The 18,518-nt window shown below is 54.7% G+C and overlaps 1 protein-coding gene across 1 annotated transcript; it reads left to right on the top strand.

Annotated features, from left to right (window-relative positions):
- The first annotated feature begins 912 nt into the window (after positions 1–912).
- Fah (fumarylacetoacetate hydrolase) lies at positions 913–18,079 on the top strand. The gene is made up of 14 exons (XM_004874824.3): positions 913–1,085; positions 3,743–3,853; positions 4,789–4,910; positions 5,302–5,351; positions 6,742–6,832; positions 11,259–11,356; positions 11,461–11,513; positions 12,240–12,339; positions 12,905–13,035; positions 14,252–14,327; positions 16,031–16,077; positions 16,307–16,408; positions 16,948–17,065; positions 17,924–18,079. The coding sequence occupies exons 1-14, from the start codon at positions 1,005–1,007 to the stop codon at positions 18,001–18,003; spliced, it is 1,260 nt and encodes a 419-aa protein (XP_004874881.1). The 5' UTR covers positions 913–1,004; the 3' UTR covers positions 18,004–18,079.
- Positions 18,080–18,518: the final 439 nt, after the last annotated feature.

The raw sequence follows: 18,518 nt of genomic DNA, 5'->3' as shown, positions 1-18,518 counted from the left end.
CTGGACCTGACAGCCAGAGGAGTGGGAGATACAAAAAGAGCCACGGTCAAGCCAGGCGACTATTTGCTGGGTATATCTTTTCCTACCTTTCGTCGGCCTGTATTCACTCTGTAGAGCATGTTTCTTTTCTTTTCCTACCTTTAATAAATGTGTTTGTCTTGACCAATTCTCTGTTGGAGACAGAACCTAGAAACATCTCTAGAAAGACTCCAGCGTCCCCCAAACCTGGTCACAAAGCCAGCCTGCCTGAGCAGTAAGGTAGGCCACCTGGCACTGGCAAGGGGACTGATGTAACTGCTCCCTCTCTTCATTTTCCCTTCTTCCCCTGCTCCTGTGCCTTTTACACAGGCAGACATAGTACTTATGCTGGGCACTGGTCTGAGAGCTCAACAAACATTGGATCCTTTAGTTCTCCCAGCAACGCTGTGACTGGGGAGCTGTTATCAATGGGCAGAGAAAGAAGCTGAGGCAGGAGGACGCTACATCTCAAAAGGTAACGTGAGAAAAACAAGTGGGGCGCACGCCTCAAACCGAGCCCGCATGAGTCCCACAACATGGCTGAGACGAAGGGAGAGCCACTCTCGCCTGAGCCGCAGCCGGAAGCAAGTCTCCCCAGGGCCAGAAGAGCACTGCTTCGGGGGAAGGGGCGGGGCCTGGAGAGGGAAGAGTGGCTGGAGGCGGGGCACGGGGAAAGGGCGGAGTGCGAAGTGTCTGCAGCCCGACCAGATCTCCCCCGGGAGGGGGAGGGCTCCCTGAGGGACTAAGGGTCGGGGCTCAGGGGCCGGGCTTCCTGTGGCCACCTCCCGGCCGAGGAGAACCAGAGGCGGGGTGAGGCAGCGGTGGGCGGGGCTCCCTGAGGGCCAGAGGGGCGGGGTTAGTGGGCGCGGGGCGTTCGCCGCACGCCCAATAGGCAGGCTAGTTCTCTGGGACCCGGGAGGCGTGGCGGGCCTCTTGGCCTGTCCACTTTTCCTCTTGTGCTCGCCAAGCTGCCCGCGCTCGCCGCCATGTCCTTCATCCCTGTGGCCGCAGACTCGGACTTCCCCATCCAGAACCTGCCCTACGGGGTCTTCTCCACCCCGGACAATGTGAGCTGCGGCCTGGCGCCGGGGCGACTGGGGGCAGGGTTGGGCGCGACATTCTGCTCGAGGGTCGTGCGTGCACAGCGTCCGGGGGTTCGAATCCCGTCAGGCTCTTTCTAGCTGCGCAGGTTATTTAGCCTCTTAGCCTGTTTCTGCAAGGTAGTGCGAACAGTGAATACAAGTGAAATGGAGTGGTCCTGATACCCTCCCCACCCTACCCCGACCCCCGTGCCAGCACAGCGAGTAGGATCGCTCTCAGGAAATGCACTGTCCTGCCCAAAGTTGTCAGGTTTTTCCCTCCCCCGTTCCAGCAGGTCCTTCCTGTCGCTGGTTGCCTAGAACCCGGAAAGAATCCATCAACTGTAATGAGCAGCTTGTTCCTTGCCATTCAGGAGCCCTTTCGGGCAGAGAAAAGAACTTTTAGAAAGAAATATTTTACAACGTGGTGGTGGGGGTGTCACCAGCAAGTTTACAAGAGAGCAGATTTCCATCGTCGGTGGTGTGGGTGGTATTTCTTGCTAAGATTTCTGCCCCTGCCCCGCCCCCTAACTCCTGATAGCTCTGTAAGCCCTGGAACCCCAGCATCTGCTTGCACCTACAGTGTTCAGGGAACTTTTGGTATTGGATCTCCTGGCAGTTGGCCCCTTCCAGGAAAGTGGGGGCCCTTCCTCCAGCTGCCCGCTGTCCCCGCGCTGGCCTCTGTGGCCTGTCTGCAGTACACACCTTGGTCTGCCAGAGTCAGAGAGTGGTTTTGTAACTGGCAGGCGTGACCAAATGTTGTAAGAGTGCAGCAAGTTAACAGTCCTGGTGGGACATGCACATGGAGTGCTAGCCTTCCCCAGCCAGCCTCCCTCTGGTGGCAGGATCCACCCCTGCTGACCACTAGCATTTTGCCCTTTGTCCTTGCCTTTCCTGGGGGCGCACATCAATCAGACAGAAGTATGGAAGCAGGCTTCCTCCTGGGAGGGTGCTTAACTTGCTGCCCCAGGAAATCCAGAATCAGTGCCCAAGTGAATGGCTGAGAGGCCTTCAGACACCAGCCTGCTGCTTCACTGCTACAATGTTGCAGGCAGCCACAGGGACTTTGGGGCAGAGCATCCTTTTCCTCTGCCCTCTGGTAAGAGGGCTGGGGTGGAGAATTGTTGCCTTTGGCCTTCCACTGGTCTAGAACCTTTAGGTGTGCAGGCTTCCTGTAAGTCTGTCCCTGAAGCCCCCACCCCGCAATGGCTAGGAGTTAGAGCTTTGTTTTGGACAACTTTATACCAGATGTGACCAAAGCTGAGGCAGGCAGTACACATTCTTTCTGTTAAAGTAGGACAAGGGGTTTCTCCCTAGTCTGTTTCAAGTTATGCAAGACCCCAAGGCCCAGAGGAGAGGGGGTGGTAGTGATAGAGCAGACTAGGACCCCAGGGAGCCTGGGCCCACCTGGAGCCCTTCTGGTCTAGTGCTGAAGAACATAGTCTCAAAGTTAAAAGGAAAGGAACTCGGACTCTTGAACTGTTTTCCCAGGTCTTTGGGTCACACATAGTGTGGCGCACAAGGGTGGTAGTTTACCACCCAAAGCTCCTAGGCCTTGTTCACAGCTGATGGTACAGGCAGCCTTGCTGTCATTTGACCTGGGACATGCTCAGGGGTGGCAGCTCCTTCTTGCCTTCAGCCAGGTGTGTGGCCCAAGGTCAGAGGGATAGACCCAGGGTCTGCCCTGACCATTACCAGAGTGGATACCACTGGATCCAGGAGCTCTGCACCCCATTTTCCAGAGCGGGAGACTGAGGCCAGGGAGTAGTAGAGCCGGGAGGAGTTGCCAGGCTGTCCAGGCAAGCTGTGCCAGGGAAGGGTGTGGATCTGTGAAGCCCTGGTCTGGGGTGACATGCCTGAGATGTGGCCACCTCCTCTCAGCCCATCAGGATGAGCAGCCAGTGGAGATCAGGCCTTTCTGCACCCTGGAAATGGACCGGCAAAGCTGGTGGTCAAGAGCTCCATGAACCTGTCTCCAGACTAGGGCCCTAGGAAGTGGAGTCTGCAGGCTCACTGTCTGGCTCACTATTGACCAGCAAAGCTCAGGGTTGCAGGGTCAAAGACCAAGCTTGGCCAAATATTTGATACACAGATGTGGATGCTGGGTTGTGTGGGCAGAAAGGACCCTCTCCAACGTGGCCCAAGGAGCAGTCTGGCTTGGTGTAACCCTCAGCGGCCTGGGCTCTCTTCTGCTTGAGCCACAGCAAGCTTGGCGCCCACGCCACCTGGCCCTCAGCACTGTGCGTGGGGTGCCCACTGTGATGCAGCTCATGTGGTGGCCCTGAGCAAAGGCCAGGTCAGACTGGGAAGGGCATTCAGCTACCCAGTAAGGTGATGAGCTCCTCATCACTGTAGGAACTCACTTAGAGCTTGGGGAACTTTCTAGGGGACTCTGATTTGGTAAAGGGCCATGGACCAAGCTCACTGCTCTTCTCCCACCCCATGGTGTGGTGGGTTCTTTTCCAAGTGAAGCTTCCCAACTCTTTTACCTTCTCATTGTGGAAGCAGAGAAGGCAGTGGGGTGGGATGCCAAGAACCAGTTCCTCAGGCCCTCTTGGTAGGCTGTGCAGCAGATGGGTTCCTGACCAAATCAGCCAAGTCCTGCAGAGCCTTTTCCCAGTGTTGACTGTGTCATCTTTCCCCAGCCACAGCCACGGATTGGTGTGGCCATCGGGGACCAGATCCTGGACCTCAGTGCCATTAAGCATTTCTTCACTGGACCTGCCCTTGCCAAGCACCAGGATGTCTTCACTGAGGTAGGACATTGTGATGTGGCTTGTCCCTGCCACCTTGCCTTCTACCTTTGCTGGCAGTTATTCCTTAAGTCTCAGGCTACATGGGGACAAGGTAAGGCTGTTCTCAGAGCCACCACCTGGCAGAGGGTAGCCTTGGGACACCTCAGCTGGCTCCTCACTTGGAGGTGGGTCCTTTGGTGAAAAGCAGGCCAGTTCTCTGTACTCTTAGGTCTTTCTTGGGGCAGGGTGTAGGGGGAGCCAGGAGCCCTGGACTCCAGGTCTGCAGGACAGCAGTCAGCCTGGGTTGTGTGTCCATGTGGGGTGGCTATGAGCTTCCCTCCTTTGACACCCATCTCCATAACACGTGGCAGGAAGCAGAGGGGTAATTATTGAGCACCTTCTGTGTGCCAGGACCTTTACACATCCTCTCTCCTTCAGTCCTTCTGACATAGAGATTGGAATCGTCACTAGATGGGTGGGGACCCCCAGCATCTGGAACAAGATGCCGTCCTCTCAGCTTCTACCACAAGAAGCGTAGGGCTGGGGCTGGAGCCCTGACCCTCAGCCTCTACAGTACTGCCTGCCGCTCCTCACTGGTACCCAAACTCCTTCCTAACTAATTTGTGGAGGGGTGGGGATTTGTTCAGGCCACCATACCCCTCACACTGGAGTGGCCTCGCTGGGAGGATCAGCCACCTGCAGCTTCAGGCCAGGCAGAGGGAAATCCTGGGCTTTGACAGTTGTGTGCAGGTCTTGGAGGGGATGAAGCAGGGTCAGGAAAGGCAGTGGCTTTCTCCAGTGTCATGCAAAAGTGACAAAAGCAAGAGCAAGGGTCTGGAGCATCTGCATGGATGTAGAGGAGTGGCAGAGCCTGGCAGGGTGTCCGGTGGCCCTGGCCAGGATGGGACCCTGGGGCTTTCCTGTGTGTCTGATCTTCGTTTTGTGTTTGGCCCTAGCCAACTCTCAACAGCTTCATGGGGCTGGGCCCAGCCGCCTGGAAGGAAGCAAGAGCTCTCCTACAGAACTTGCTGGCTGCCAGCCAAGCCAGGCTCCGAGATGACACAGAGCTTCGGGAGCGGTGAGGAGTGCATGGATTCGGCGGGCAAGAGGATGCACAGGGACATGAGGACCGGGAGGTGGACAATGTCATTCTGGGTCTTGGCCTGGCTGACCTGGCCTTGTGGGTCAGGCTCTGCCATCCTGTGCACTGGAGCACTCTGGCCACCTGGGCCTCCCCCAAACTCCACTCTGCTGTTTCTGTTCATCAGCATCACCTTGGCCCTCACTGGTGTCCAGAGAGGGAGTTCCTGGCAGTCCAGCCTGTCCCTGGGCTTCATTGCCTCCTGCTCCATGTGGCCTTGGAGAGGGCCAGTAGGACTGGGATGGCCTGGGCTCAGGCTGCAGTGGGGACACAGAGCCCAGCTGCTCTGCCACTCACCCAACCCTGAAGCCCTGACTCTGTGTTTCAGGGCATTCACCTCGCAGGCTTTGGCCACAATGCACCTTCCGGCCACCATTGGTGAGTACCCCCTGCCCAGACAGGTGGGAGAGCAAATGCTGTCACCTGGTCCCTGACCCTGGTCAGTCTCAGTACCAGGCCGGCATTGACTTAGCTGTCTCCAGGCCTGTTCGTTCCTCCAGGAGTGGCAGCTGATCAGGTCTGTGACCAGCCATGTGGCTCCTGCCAGCAGATTGGTTGCTGTCCCTGAAAGGCTGTGGGCTGAGAACTCTGAGCTGTCCTGGGTGAGCAGCTCCAAGGAAGGAGCCAGAGGGCTGTGCAGCCATCCGTGCACCAGGCAGGCATCTGCTTGGACTTTGAGTCGGGAGAGTGGAGAGAGTGCAGCTCACATAGCCTGAGGCTGACAGACCGGTTCACTGAGGCAGGAGTGGCAGGACAAGGTCTTGGCTGGGGGTTTGGCAGGTCCTGCCCTCAGGAGGGAGCTTGGGGCGCTGGACCAGCTTTCAGTTGTGCCGTGGCCTCTGGGCTGCAGCTTGGCCAAAGCTGGGTGGAGGTTGGGTTGGGGACCTCCGACCACCTGTTTCCCATCATGTGCTGTGCTCTTTCTTGGCAAACCAGTGGTCCTTCAGGGATTCCAGATCATTGCTGGTGGACTGGTGTGGCTGTTTCTTGTTTTGTACTGTGGATTCACTCTGTGCTGTGGAACCAGAGGCAGGAAGCAACAACTAGGGCTCAGTCTGTACACTCCTTCTCCAGTGGCTTCCAGGCTCACCCTTCCCACTTCCCCTTCTAGCCCAGCCTAGTGGGACTGGGGCTCTCAGCTTTTTGGGAAGGGGGACAGGAAATTTAGGAAGATAAAGAAATAAACTCTCCCATCTGGATTCTTCTGCAGATTTTAGTAACTCATTGCCCAGAGGAGACAGGGTGCCTATTGCTTAGGAAGCATCCCATTCATAAACCTCAGCCAGAGGACTGTACAAGATCTCAATCCTACTCCTAAGGGAGTTGCCAGAATTTGGGACAGAGTGGCCTGGAGATGGCTGTGTCATAGAGATCTGGAGGCATATGACCTGACACCTGTGGGGCAGAAGCTTACCCCTGGCAGGGCTCGAAGAGGGAAGGATGCCCCCTGAGAGTTAGAGAGCCACATGGAGGAGGGGCCCACATAGATTGCCTGGATTTGAACCTGGTCTGGGGCAGGCACAGCTTGGGGAGACATGGTGAAGGGTTCCTGCTGCTGTGACTGAGGGCCCAAGAAGGGGATAGTGTCCCTTTTCATATCAAACTCCACAGGCTGATTCAGAAAGTGTTGACTCCTTATTTCTTCCTCAGTTGGCGTCCTAAAGCGAATCTGTGTTGAGATCACTTAGTGTCACGTTTGAAATGAGGTTGGAAATGCCCCTTCTCCCCATTGGGTTGCTAACAGCCTCTCCTGGGTCCTCTTCCCCAGGAGACTATACGGACTTCTACTCCTCCAGGCAGCACGCCACCAACATCGGAATCATGTTCAGGGGCAAAGAGAATGCACTGATGCCCAACTGGTACGTCCCAAACCCAGCATGTGAGTGAGATCAAGGTCTGTCTATCCATGTCACATATACACCTGTCATATGTTATTTATGGGTTACATATGTATGTTGTAGGCTGGTGAATAGATTCTGTCCATTTCCTAGGTGCTACTAAGCTCCACTTAGCTATAAGCAAACCAGCGAGGAAACCGAAAGTGATGGGATGTGATGGGGATGCTGCAGTCTCTAGACATGGTCACCTTAGCTTCCAGCCCCCTTGGCGTGGCTGGGGACATGCTCTGGGGCCCAAGTGCAGGTCTCGTGAGCTTGTTCCGCAAAAGAACAGAGGTTGGCTTTAGATTCCCTGAGTCACTGTGGTCCTTCTGGGTTCTTTCATTGTAAGCTGATATTGCTCTGTCATGATTCTTAAATCCCAGCATTTTCCATACTTAGTACCTTCTGATGAATGGGAATCGTCAAGGGTGCCCACTCCTGTACGCTGCTCAAAGTGTGGCCCGTGCAGGCATTCATTCACTTGATTTCCTGATAGTTCTGTGAGGTGACTCAGGTTAGGACCATGAGCCAGAGAGAAGACAGGCTCAGAGAAAGATAGACTTCCCCAAGGACAGTGGGAGGCTCACCTACCGCCCCACTCAGGGTGAGAAATAGCTGTGATCCTGGCCCTTTGCTCCGTGGTGTCCTCTGGATGTGATGGTCACTCAGAACTGAAGAGGGTCTGGGTAATGGGCAGGTGCACACTTGGAGAGGATAAGCCAGAGAGAGGGTCTGTTAGACCAGTATAAAGAAAGAAGAGGGGACCTGGAGAAGCCACCAGCAAGACCCAGTGGGGATGGGTGGCTGGGGACAGGTGCTGGTGGATGGTGTCTCAGGTCCTTCTGCTGGGCGAGTGCAGACAGAGTGCCCTGTGATGTCAGGCACCGTGGCCTGCACCAGTGCCTTGTATACTTTATCTACATAGCCTTTATGACAAAAGTGATGCAGGTTGAGTATCCCTAATTCTAAGCATTTCAGATTTCAGATTTTTTAGGCTTTTGAACATTTGCTTACACACAATGAGATATCCCATGGTCCCAAGTCTAAACATGAAGTTTAATTGTTTCATATATACCTTATTTGCATAGTCTGACAGCCAGTTTTATACATACCTCTTCTTCATTGTGCTGGGGATGGAACCCAGGACCTTCTGTGTGCAAGGCAAGTGTTTACCACCGAGCCACACCTTTAGCCCAGGGGAATTTTCCACATTGTGATTGCATGGTGGGGTTCAGAATTCCAGATTGTGGAACATTTTGAACTTTGGGGTTAGGGATGCTCAACTCTATGCTTATAGTGATGAACCCAAACACTTACAGGAAAGTACATGAAGAACATGTGTAATTCACAGTGTGCAAGTCCCCCGACCTGCAGGCTGTTCCTCTGTGTCTGTCCTGTTGAAGTAAAAGTAGCAAGCAGCACCTTCATGACCTAGCAGGGCTCCCATGTAGCAGGTAGAGGCAGCCTGAGTGGTGGGTGGACAGGAGAAGTTAGTGTCTTCCCAGTGTGAACTGTCCCATAAGTTACTGAAAGATTGAGATCGAGAGATGTGCATGACGTGTCCAAGGTGATAAGCAAATTAGAGGGTGTTACTCAAAACGTTTCTCATTTTGGTAAAGAATATATATATTAACAGGGGCTGGGGATTTAGCTCAGTGGTTTCGCCACCTGCTGCACAAGCGCAAGGACCCGAGTTCGTTCCCCAGTACCAAAAAAAAAAAAATATATATATATATATATATACGTATTAGCTTCCTGTTGCTGCCATAGCAAATTGCTGTAGATTTGGTGTCTTAAAGCAACACAAGCACATTCTCTTCTGTCTGAATCAACCTTGCTGGGCTAAAGCCAAGCTGTCAGCAGGACTATTTCTTCTGGTGCATCTGGGAGGAGCCGCATCTTCCCAGTTTTGGAAGCCACTGACTTGCATCCCCTCCACACTGCCTCTTCCATCCCCACAATCCTGCTTCCTCCTTGACCTTCTTGCCTTCAAGGACCCCTTAATTTAGTGGTGGCGAACCTATGGCACGTGTATTATTTGTTTCTCTTTTAAGACAAAAGATGTTACTGTATGAGCTGTTTTTTCTAAACAAAAACCTCAGCATTCAGATTTAATTGCAGTGTTGGCACTTTGTGATAAATCAGTGGGTTTGGGGTTGCAGTTTGGGTACTTGTCTCTAAAAGGTTCGGCATTACTGCTTTAAATTATACCTAAGGTTCACCAGAATAACAAAGGGTAATCTCTATGTTTTAGGATCCTTAACTTAATCCCCTTTGCCTTGTGAGGTAATATCCATTAGTTCCAGGGATTAGGGTGTGAATATTGGGGTAGGGGGACGGATTTTCAGTTTAACACACACACACAGTTCCACATACCCACAGGTCCACATGTATGTATCTGTCATTTATATTTTGTTGACATACTTGTGGGTCACATATGTATGTGTGTGGGCAGGTGAGTGCAGAATAGAGCTCATCATTGCCTTTCTCAGGGGAATGGTTGAACGAGCAAGGTGACCAGCTCCTGTTGTTCATCTGATGTTTGGATTATTACACACTGTGCAGTTGCATACAGCTGCATTTTATAACTTAATCCAATAAAGGGAGCAAAGGAGGGCTCCTCCCTCGCCACCCACCAGAGGCAATTACAGTGCTTGGATGTGTCGCTCCCTGAGCTGTTCCACAGGTGAGGCACACATGTGGCCACGTATTTTATTTCTTCAAATTAATTTCTTCAGTTAACAGAGTGTAACCATGCTGAACTTTACTTTTTCACTCACTGACATCTCTCTGCATAAATCAACTTAAATATACCTCAGTCATTTACAAAATAAATTTTTGGGTAGGACATACATGGTACAGTAAGTTAGCAAACATTTAACAAATTAAAAAAAACAAAAAAGTGTTGGTAGATGTGTCCAGTTCCCTTTTCCAGAGGCAGAACTGCTGGCGCTCTCCTGTGCGTCCTTTCATGGGGACCCCTGCGCACTCTGCTAGCTCAGCTCCATGGTCACTTCTCTCTTATCAGCTTGAAAGAGCTCGATAATTAACAGAAATTAACGCTCTGTTGTAGAGCAGTGCAAATATGTTCTCCTACTCCAGGTTGAGCACCCCAATCCGAAAATCTGAAATCCAAAGTGCTTTAAAATCTGAAACTTTTTAAGCTGCTGGCATGGTGCCACAAGTGATACTTTGTGGTGGTTCAAGGTACACAAACTGTTTCTTGCACACAATTATTAAAACTATTCTGCAACATTATCTTCAGGTATATATATGGTGTATGTGAAAGAAAAGAATTTTGTATTTATTCTTGTGTCCTGTTCCCAATCTCATTATATACATCCAAATATTCCAATATCTGAAAAAAATTAGGATTGGAAACACTCCTGGTCCTACAGATTTTGGAAAAGGAATACTCAGCTTGTGTGTTGTCTTTTTACTTGGCAGTCTCTTTGGATGTGGAAGTTTTACATTTTTACAAAGTGAAATATGTACTCACTCTCTTTCTGGATTTAGTTTAGTGTCTTGTTTAGGAAGGCTTCTTCTACCCCAAGAATTTGAAAATGTTATTTGTATTTTTCCCTATATTGGCAGTACCTCTTCTTTGTACGTGTGGATCTTTAATCCATCCAGAATTTCCTTTCGTGTGTGAGGTGAGGCATGGATCTGTATTAGTATCTTCAGGCTTCCATGACAAGGCCCACAACTGGCTGGCTTACACAGCACAAATTTACCTTCTCTAAGTCCAGAGTCTGAACTCACAGCTCCCTCTGAAGGCTCAAGGGGACCATCCACTCCCTGGGGACCTCCTTGTGCCTCTGCCTATCCACTGCTGTTGTCCTCTTCTGTCTGGTAAGGATCCTTTGGATATAGGGCCCCCAGACGCCCTCATCTCCGGATCCCTAAGGTATTATATCTGCCAAGATGCTTCCCACATTTTGAGGGGCTTAGGATGTGGCCATATCTCTGGGGAGTCACCATTCTCTGCAGCACAGGGTCTGATGTCCCCCAATTTCCAAGGCACTTGCCTGTTTCTCTTTACCACGGGCTTCACTGTCACCGGCCCATGGTCCTCAGTGTGCTCTGCTGCTCCCCAACCGAAGCACCGTGCTGTGTGAAGCTGCTGTGTAGTGTTTTGATATCTGGGGCCTTTCCTCCCTATTTCCTCACCCACCGTCATCTGCTCCATGCCCCTTGTGCTGGGTGAGGGTGGGGGCACAGTGGAGCAGCAGAGCTCTGTGGTCACTTCAACTTAGGTTTGGATTTCAGGGCCACCTTTCTACACCAGTGACCTCAGCTGGCCACGGGTGTCTTAGAGCCTCACATGCTTCTGAGTTTCTTTTTAAAGTCTGCTCCACACCCCATAGCAGGCTTGATGCCTTGTAATGTCTCCTTCCTTCCCCAGGTTGAGCTTACCAGTGGGCTACCATGGCCGCGCCTCCTCCGTTGTGGTGTCCGGCACCCTGATCCGCAGACCCATGGGACAGATGAGGCCTGATAACTGTGAGTGACCCTGCATTCAGGCCCTGCCATGCCTTCTGCCTGTTCCCAGCAGTGTGTTTGAAGCCCAGCACTCACAGCAGCCCCTTTTTCCGTCCTTATTGCAGCCAAGCCTCCTGTGTACGGGCCCTGCAAGCTCCTGGATGTGGAGCTGGAAATGGTGAGCTGGCTGCAGGGTATGACCTGGGACCTCTGCAGCCCCTGGGTGGCCGCTCACACATGCACCTTCTCCCATGAATGGCAGCTCTGTGTCCCTCCCAGGCATCAGAGTGCAGTCAGTCCTCATTAGTCGCCGGTCTGCATCTGTGGATGTGCCTACTTGTTACAGCTGATCTCCGTGCCCAGAAGTAATTTCCAGAGCCTTTCTGGTCCTCAGTGCACAGACAGTGACAGCTGAGTCTCCTGATGTGCAGAGGCGAATAAGGCCATGTGCTGTCCACCGTCTTGGCCCTTAGGCTACACACACATGTGCACTTCACATGTTGCGTGCTGTGTTTTTCACATGTGATTTTGCTGTTCCTAATGGTCCCTGAGCACAGGCCTCAGTGCTGCACCATGTCCTAAGTGTGGGGAGGTACTCCTGGCAGCTGGAACATGGAAGGAAGCCTTTTGATTTTCCGTGATGTGATGATGAACCTTATGGTCTCACTTTCACAAGCCTCACATACCTGTCAGAGACAGGGGTGAGAGGGAAAGACAGAAAGGTGCACAGAGGGCCAGGAGGAGGTGGCTGTGCGTGCCCAGATGGCCTTGATGACATAACAGACGTTTGTGCCTGTGGTGCACGGTGCCTGGCCCAGGTCTGGAAACCTTGACTTTTGCTCTCTAGGTGACGAGTGCCATGGGGCACAGTGGCCCGAGTTCTAATCACCTCTCTGCCTGACAGGCTTTCTTCATAGGCCCCGGGAACCAGTTGGGAGAGCCCATCCCCATTTCCAAGGCCCACGAGCACATCTTTGGAATGGTTCTCATGAACGACTGGAGCGGTAATGACCAAGCCGAGGCCTGTGGCCCTGCTCTGGGGCAGGAAGGGCCTGGTGCTGGTCACAGGTTCCTGGGTCTGCTGCTGCTCTGGGTTCAAACCCTGGCTCTGAGCCCTTGGACCCAAGCTGAGTCCTTGCTGAGTCCCAGCTTCCTCTGGTGTTGGAACAGGGACGAGGTTTCCTGGTGTCTGTTGAGCACTTATTATGTGCCAGGCCCCAGGCTTCACACCTCATGTGCCCTCGGACTCCCTCTGGGCCCTGAAAGCTGCTTGTAGTGTTATGAGTCCCACTCTCCAGACAAAGTACTGGGCACAGAGGTTTTACTTCATTGCTAAGACCTGAAGCTTCTCTACTCCTTTGCCACATGTAGGAGGGCGGTGTCCATCCCTGGCCCCTCACAGAGACATCTTTGTCAACCTCTGGCCATTGTCTGCTGAAACCAGCAGGTGCCGCCCAGGACCTCTGTCCTTGGTGCTGAGTGCTTTTGCCTTTGGGTGGGTGGTATGGGCGGCTGCACCAGGCTATGCTCCTGGGTCAAGGCTGAGCCCTTATCCCACCCTCTCCCCAGCCCGGGACATTCAGCAGTGGGAGTATGTCCCCCTTGGGCCGTTCCTCGGGAAGAGCTTTGCCACCACCATCTCCCCGTGGGTGGTGCCCATGGATGCCCTCGTGCCCTTCACTGTGCCCAACCCCAAGCAGGTAAGCAAGCCCGTCACACTAGGGTCCTGGTCACAGTGGCCTCCAGGCCGCTGTGGTCCAGACATTCTCCTCTGTGGTTTCTTGCCCTCAGCACAGTTCTTAGGAGTCTGGTTCTCAGTGATCCTGTAGTGTTTAGGCTTCAGAATCCAGTTGGCAGCCCCCGCCACATGACCCCACTGCCCAGGCTGCCGGCAGATCACGTCCTCTGCCAGTGGTGCCCCTCAAAGCCCAGCTCCCAGAGTCAGCAAGGAGGGCAGCTACCCACAGCCTGTCCTGCTGTCCAGGCCTGGCTGGGTTTCACCCTCCCCAGTTGTATAGTCCGCCCCTGCTGGCCTGTGATTTGCAAAGCTGCCTGTGACTTCAGGGCCCAGACCTTGCAGCCCTCACACTGCCTAGGCCACTGATGTGGAACCTTTTAGAGCTCTCAGTGGTACAAACAGCCTGCGTGTCCACGCTTGTCAGGTTCGCCATCACTGCCCTGGACTGTCTCTCACCCAAGGCTCCTGACCGATCCTCCCATGAATCCAGGTCCCCGAAAACCTTGCTGCACTCTGCCCTGCCTGGGGCCACACATGCTGAGCTCTACCCTGTCCCTCCCTGGAAATGTCCCCAGGCCTGTGCAGGCCTGCTTAGTGACATCTTGGGGTTGCTCTGTAGCAGACCCCAGGACTCTCCCTGCAAACACTCCTGCTTCACTACCCCCATTTCTTCTTTAATATAAAAGAAACACCATAAAAGGTTCAGACCACAAAACTTGATCTTGTGTCCCTCTACTGAGTCATGGGTCACATTTGGGAAATACTGGTTTTGCTCAGAATGCAGCTTCTGGCTATCGAGCTGCCCCCTGGTGGCCCGACACCAGTGGGGGCTGTGTGCTTCTGTGGGCTGCCTGACCCTGGGCCTTCCAGGGACTCCACCTCACCCCTTCATTGCCCAGGTTGTGCTCCCATCTCTGGCCTCCTGGGACCCTCCCCCACCCTCCACTCCACTGGCTTCTGGGGCCCCTCTGTGTGACCTTTGACCTGCTGATGCCCTTCCCTCAGCTTCCCTTCTTGGAGTCTGACACCTATGACTGCCCTGCCCCTGGTGTGCAGCCAAGACACCATGTCCAGGGACACTGCAGCCACATGGGTCCTCTGTCCCAGGATTCAGTGGTGCTAGGGGCAGCTTGGCAAGCTCTATGCTGGCTACCACTGTGCTATGCTCTGCCACCCAGGACCCCAGGCCCCTGCCGTACCTCTGCCATGACCAGCCCTACATGTTTGACATCAACCTGTCTGTTGCCCTGAAAGGTAGGTAGCAGGAGGGCGAGCAGGTGGGTGTGCCTGGGCACAATGGGCATGTGTGTGCCCCAGGGCTATGCACTGGTGGCTGCTGAGCTTTGTGCAGGAAAGGGGAGGATGCCCTTCCACAGCCCTGCAGACATGTGTTTCTCAAAGGGACTTCCTAGTGCTGAGGGAGCCACACTGGCCCCAGGGGACACTGTCACTGAGCTCTCCACTGTGTGGGCTGAAGCCAGGACCCCATCCTGTGCCCAGCTCCCCTCTCCCTCCTCCCATCCAGGGTCTGCTTGGTTGCTGCTTATCTTCCAGCTGGACACAGCAGGGTGGGCAGCAAATTTCATCAGGTGCCTGTCTGAAAGCCTGGGCTGCCCTGGCGATTCTGGCTTAGCCCTCAGGGCCACACACAGCCCTTGAGCCCTGTCCAGGGCCAACCTTGGGAGCTGCTGACAGGTCATCGACCCTTAGTGATAAGGACAGCCCTTCAGGGCACGGCTGGTGTCCAGGCCCAGCCCTGCTCCTGCCCAGCAGCGTGGCCTGGGCGTGTTGCCCAGCGTGTCCGCCTCTGCCTCCCTTGTCATCTGTGCAGTGGGATAATAGTGGCTTTGGCCTTGTGTGGTGGTGAGGGCTAAGCAAAGACAATGTGCAGGCCTGGAGCCGTGCACCTAGCCTAGGAGGAGGGCGGCCTAGGTGCCATCTTCTGGCCTCAGGGTGGGGCTTCATCTGGGAACTGCGTACCGTCCCCAGGCCTCCTTGTTCCTCATTTTCTCTTCCTTTTCCTCCTGTCTACACACACTAGGCCCTGCTGTGTCACCCCCTGCCTGTTCCATGGCTTTTGCCCTTCATGGAGAAAGAGCAAGGAACAGGGTGCTTCTTGGAGGAAAGGGCTGGGAAATTGCTGGTCCCACCCCACCCCACTCCACTCCTTCATGTGCCACATTAGAAACCAAGGCTTAGGGCGTTACCCAGCTCGCTACTGGCAGGCTGGGACTAAACCCAGGCTGGTCTTTCTCCACCCAGAGAGCATCCTGGGGTCCACTTCTCCCTGCCTGCTCAGAGGTGCCAATGCTGCTGGGGAGGGTACAAGTGGCCAAGGAAGCACAGATACAGAGACACAGTCCTGAACCTGCCACTCTGATGCCCCAAGTTGTTGCCTTGGTGAAAGGGTTGGGGCCAAGCTGAGCCCCTGACTTTCTGTGAGCAGAGGGGAAGGCAGGTGCGAGGGAAGAACCTAGAGAAGCTCTCCAGTTGTTACTGCTGTTCAGAAATGGAACTGCAGTAGCCTGGCGATTTGATTGTCATTGGAGAAGGAACAGATGGCCCTGTTGTCTGCAGGGCTCTTAGGATAGCAGCCTCCCCTTGATCCTAAGTCACAAGTACCTTTCAGCAGGCACAGGCTTCCCAGTTGGTTTGTGACTGCAGGAGCGCTCTGTTACGAAGAATTCTGAGGCTGCTCCTGGACCCCAGGGACACAGGTGCCACGTGCCATGGATGCAGGAGGGGAAGCAGTGGTGGCTGTGTGCATGCATTTGCTGTCCCTGGACCGGATCATCTCCGGAGGTCTCAGGCTCCAATACCTGTGATTGTACTGTTTCACAAATTCTAAGTGAAGTTGTTTGGGTGATGGAAAGCTCAGGCAACAGAGCAGTCCCTCTGATTGGCCCCCGGAGACAGGAATTAGGTCTTCATCAATGCGCCCTCTCTCTCACCAACAGGAGAAGGAATGAACCAGGCAGCAACCATCTGCAGGTCCAACTTCAAGGTGAGCACTGACACTGTTGGGCTGCTTCTTGGTAGCAGAGGAGCTGAGACTGGGCCTAGAGAGGAGGGTGGAGGGGAGACTCCTGGGCAGCTCTGCGGGGACCACAAGTCTCTTCTATGGGGGACCTGAGAGGCAGCTGGGGAGCTGGAGGGCAGGATGGGGGTGAGGCAAGGGGCGGGGAGCAGGGCCCTGTGTGCACTGTGTCCCCGCTTGCTCCCTGTGTCCCCAGCACATGTACTGGACCATGCTGCAGCAGCTCACCCACCATTCTGTCAATGGCTGCAACCTGCGGCCAGGCGACCTTCTGGCTTCAGGAACGATCAGCGGGCCGGTGAGTCCCGGCTGCAGGAGGGCTGCCTCATGCAGAGAGCCCTGGTCCCCACCCAGCCCAGGGTCCTTGGTCCCCAGCTGATGGGGCATCAGCTTCTCCTCCACGCTTGCACAGAGGCTGTGTGAGAACGGGACTCTGGGTCTCTGTCCCCAAAGGGCCTGGCAGCACTTGTGGTGTCTTGGTTGTCCCCATGTCACACTGCCCCTCCCAGGATGGGGTGGCCTGTCCGCTGTGGCCCTTCTCAGCGTCCCTGTGCCCTAAGAGCATGGGATCAGGCACAGAACTTTCAGAGATGATACCATGGGGTGTGCATGTTGGTCCCTCCCAGCTGGGTTGTGGCCACACTCCACGGTGGTGGCAGGGAGGGCACCGGGGACTCGGTATCCTGGACATCGAGGCCCTTGTAGCAGGGAGGAAGGGGCAGCGTCCAAGCCTCTGAGGCAGCAGGGCTGCCAGATCTCCCTGAGCACTGTCCAGCAGGGGCAGACCCCACACCTCGGTGTCACATGAGTGATCCTTTTCCCTTTTGTGTTACAAAGGAGCCAGAAAGCTTTGGCTGCATGCTGGAGCTGTCCTGGAAGGGGACGAAAGCCATAGAGCTGGGGCAGGGACAGACCAGGATGTTTCTGCAGGATGGGGACGAGGTCATCATCACAGGTGAGGGTACCGCAGCTTGTCCTGTCCTTGCCTGTGGCGCTGGCCTACTCTGGTAAACTCGGGTCCTGCGTCTGCGAAGACTATGTGTGCGTCTGCACAGACCGGAAAGGCCAGCAGCCTCTGCTCCATCCCTGTTCTGTGCAGAGCCAGCCCTGCACCTGGGCTCGGGGAGCCATCCTGAGAGGTGGGGGTGCCTCGGACCTCTGGGGACCTCCTGCCCCTCTTCATGTTACTGACAGCAGGAAGGGCAACTCCAGGTTGACGTCAACAGTGCTTGTGAGGTTTCTTCAAGCCAGTCAAGTCCTTCAGTGACAGGGAACACCTTCTCGGGCCCTGTCCTGGGTCCCAGTAATGAGACAGTGCACGTCTGCTCCTTGGGGTGCAGCCTCCAGCCAGGTCCTGCAGCCAGGAGATGAGGAGCCCAGCCTCCCCTCAGACAGCTGGTCTAAGAACGCAGTTCTTCTGCCTTCAGCAGTGTCACATCGTAAGCTTCAAGCACAGCTGTGTTCTGGTCGAAGCCCTCATCATCACCACCATGGCTGCGGGACCTGGCTTCCGAGGGACCTGGCATTGGGCTCCGTCTGTCCCTGAGAGCCTGTGGGCTCCTCCCACCTTTGCCTGAGCAGTGGGCTGTCACTAGACTGTCTCACAGACGAGGAGGCGAAGGTCTGGGGTCCCCGGGTCCAGCCCAGTAGGTGGATGTCAGATCTGAACCCAGACTCCTGGCCAGAGGGACCCAGCCAGGAGGGCCTGAACCTCCCAGTGCCCCGTGTGCCCCCATGTGCCTCTTCCTGGAGCATCCTCTGTAGCATGAGTCTCATGTGGCAGCATGGCTGACCCCATCCTCCTCTGTTCCAGGGCACTGCCAGGGAGACGGCTACCGTGTGGGCTTTGGCCAGTGCACTGGGAAGGTGCTGCCCGCCCTCTCACCCGCCTGAGGACCTGCAGGGGATGGGCCTCCCGCTGTGGCTGCCGGCTCTTTCCCTGGGGTGAATAAAACCACTGTGCTGTGTCTCCATGCTCTGAGGCTCCCCTAGGCTGGCAGGGTGGGTATGCTGCTTCCCTAACTAGGGACGGAGTGGGGGGGTGCGTGTGCGTGTGCATGTAGATACTTATTTGAACATATTGGCTCATGTGATTCTGGGGCCCAGGGTGCCTGCCAGCCTTGAGACTGGTTAGAGTTGCATATAAGTTGAAGACATTTGCAGACAACATCCATCTTCCCTGGGAAGTCTCTTGACACCCTCACCTGATTAGACCAGGCCTGCCTACCTCCTGGAACATTGTGTTTCACCCACAATTACTGATTTCAGCTTTGTTGATGTCATCTTCCACAGAAGCCTCTAAAATATTGTCTTGCCTCATCTGGGTACCTTGACCAGGGCGTCACCATGCTGGACCCTCAGCCCCAGCTGGCCCTCCCTGTCAGGTCTACCTGCAGGCCCAGGCCCAG

The sequence above is a fragment of the Heterocephalus glaber genome, unplaced genomic scaffold, assembly GCF_053883595.1.
Source record: "Heterocephalus glaber isolate CG9 unplaced genomic scaffold, H.glaber_assembly_v1.0 deba00001531, whole genome shotgun sequence".
Taxonomy (NCBI): domain Eukaryota; kingdom Metazoa; phylum Chordata; class Mammalia; order Rodentia; family Bathyergidae; genus Heterocephalus; species Heterocephalus glaber.
The sequence above is the reverse complement of the archived record's forward strand: the minus strand, read 5'-3'. Positions and strand labels throughout refer to the sequence as shown.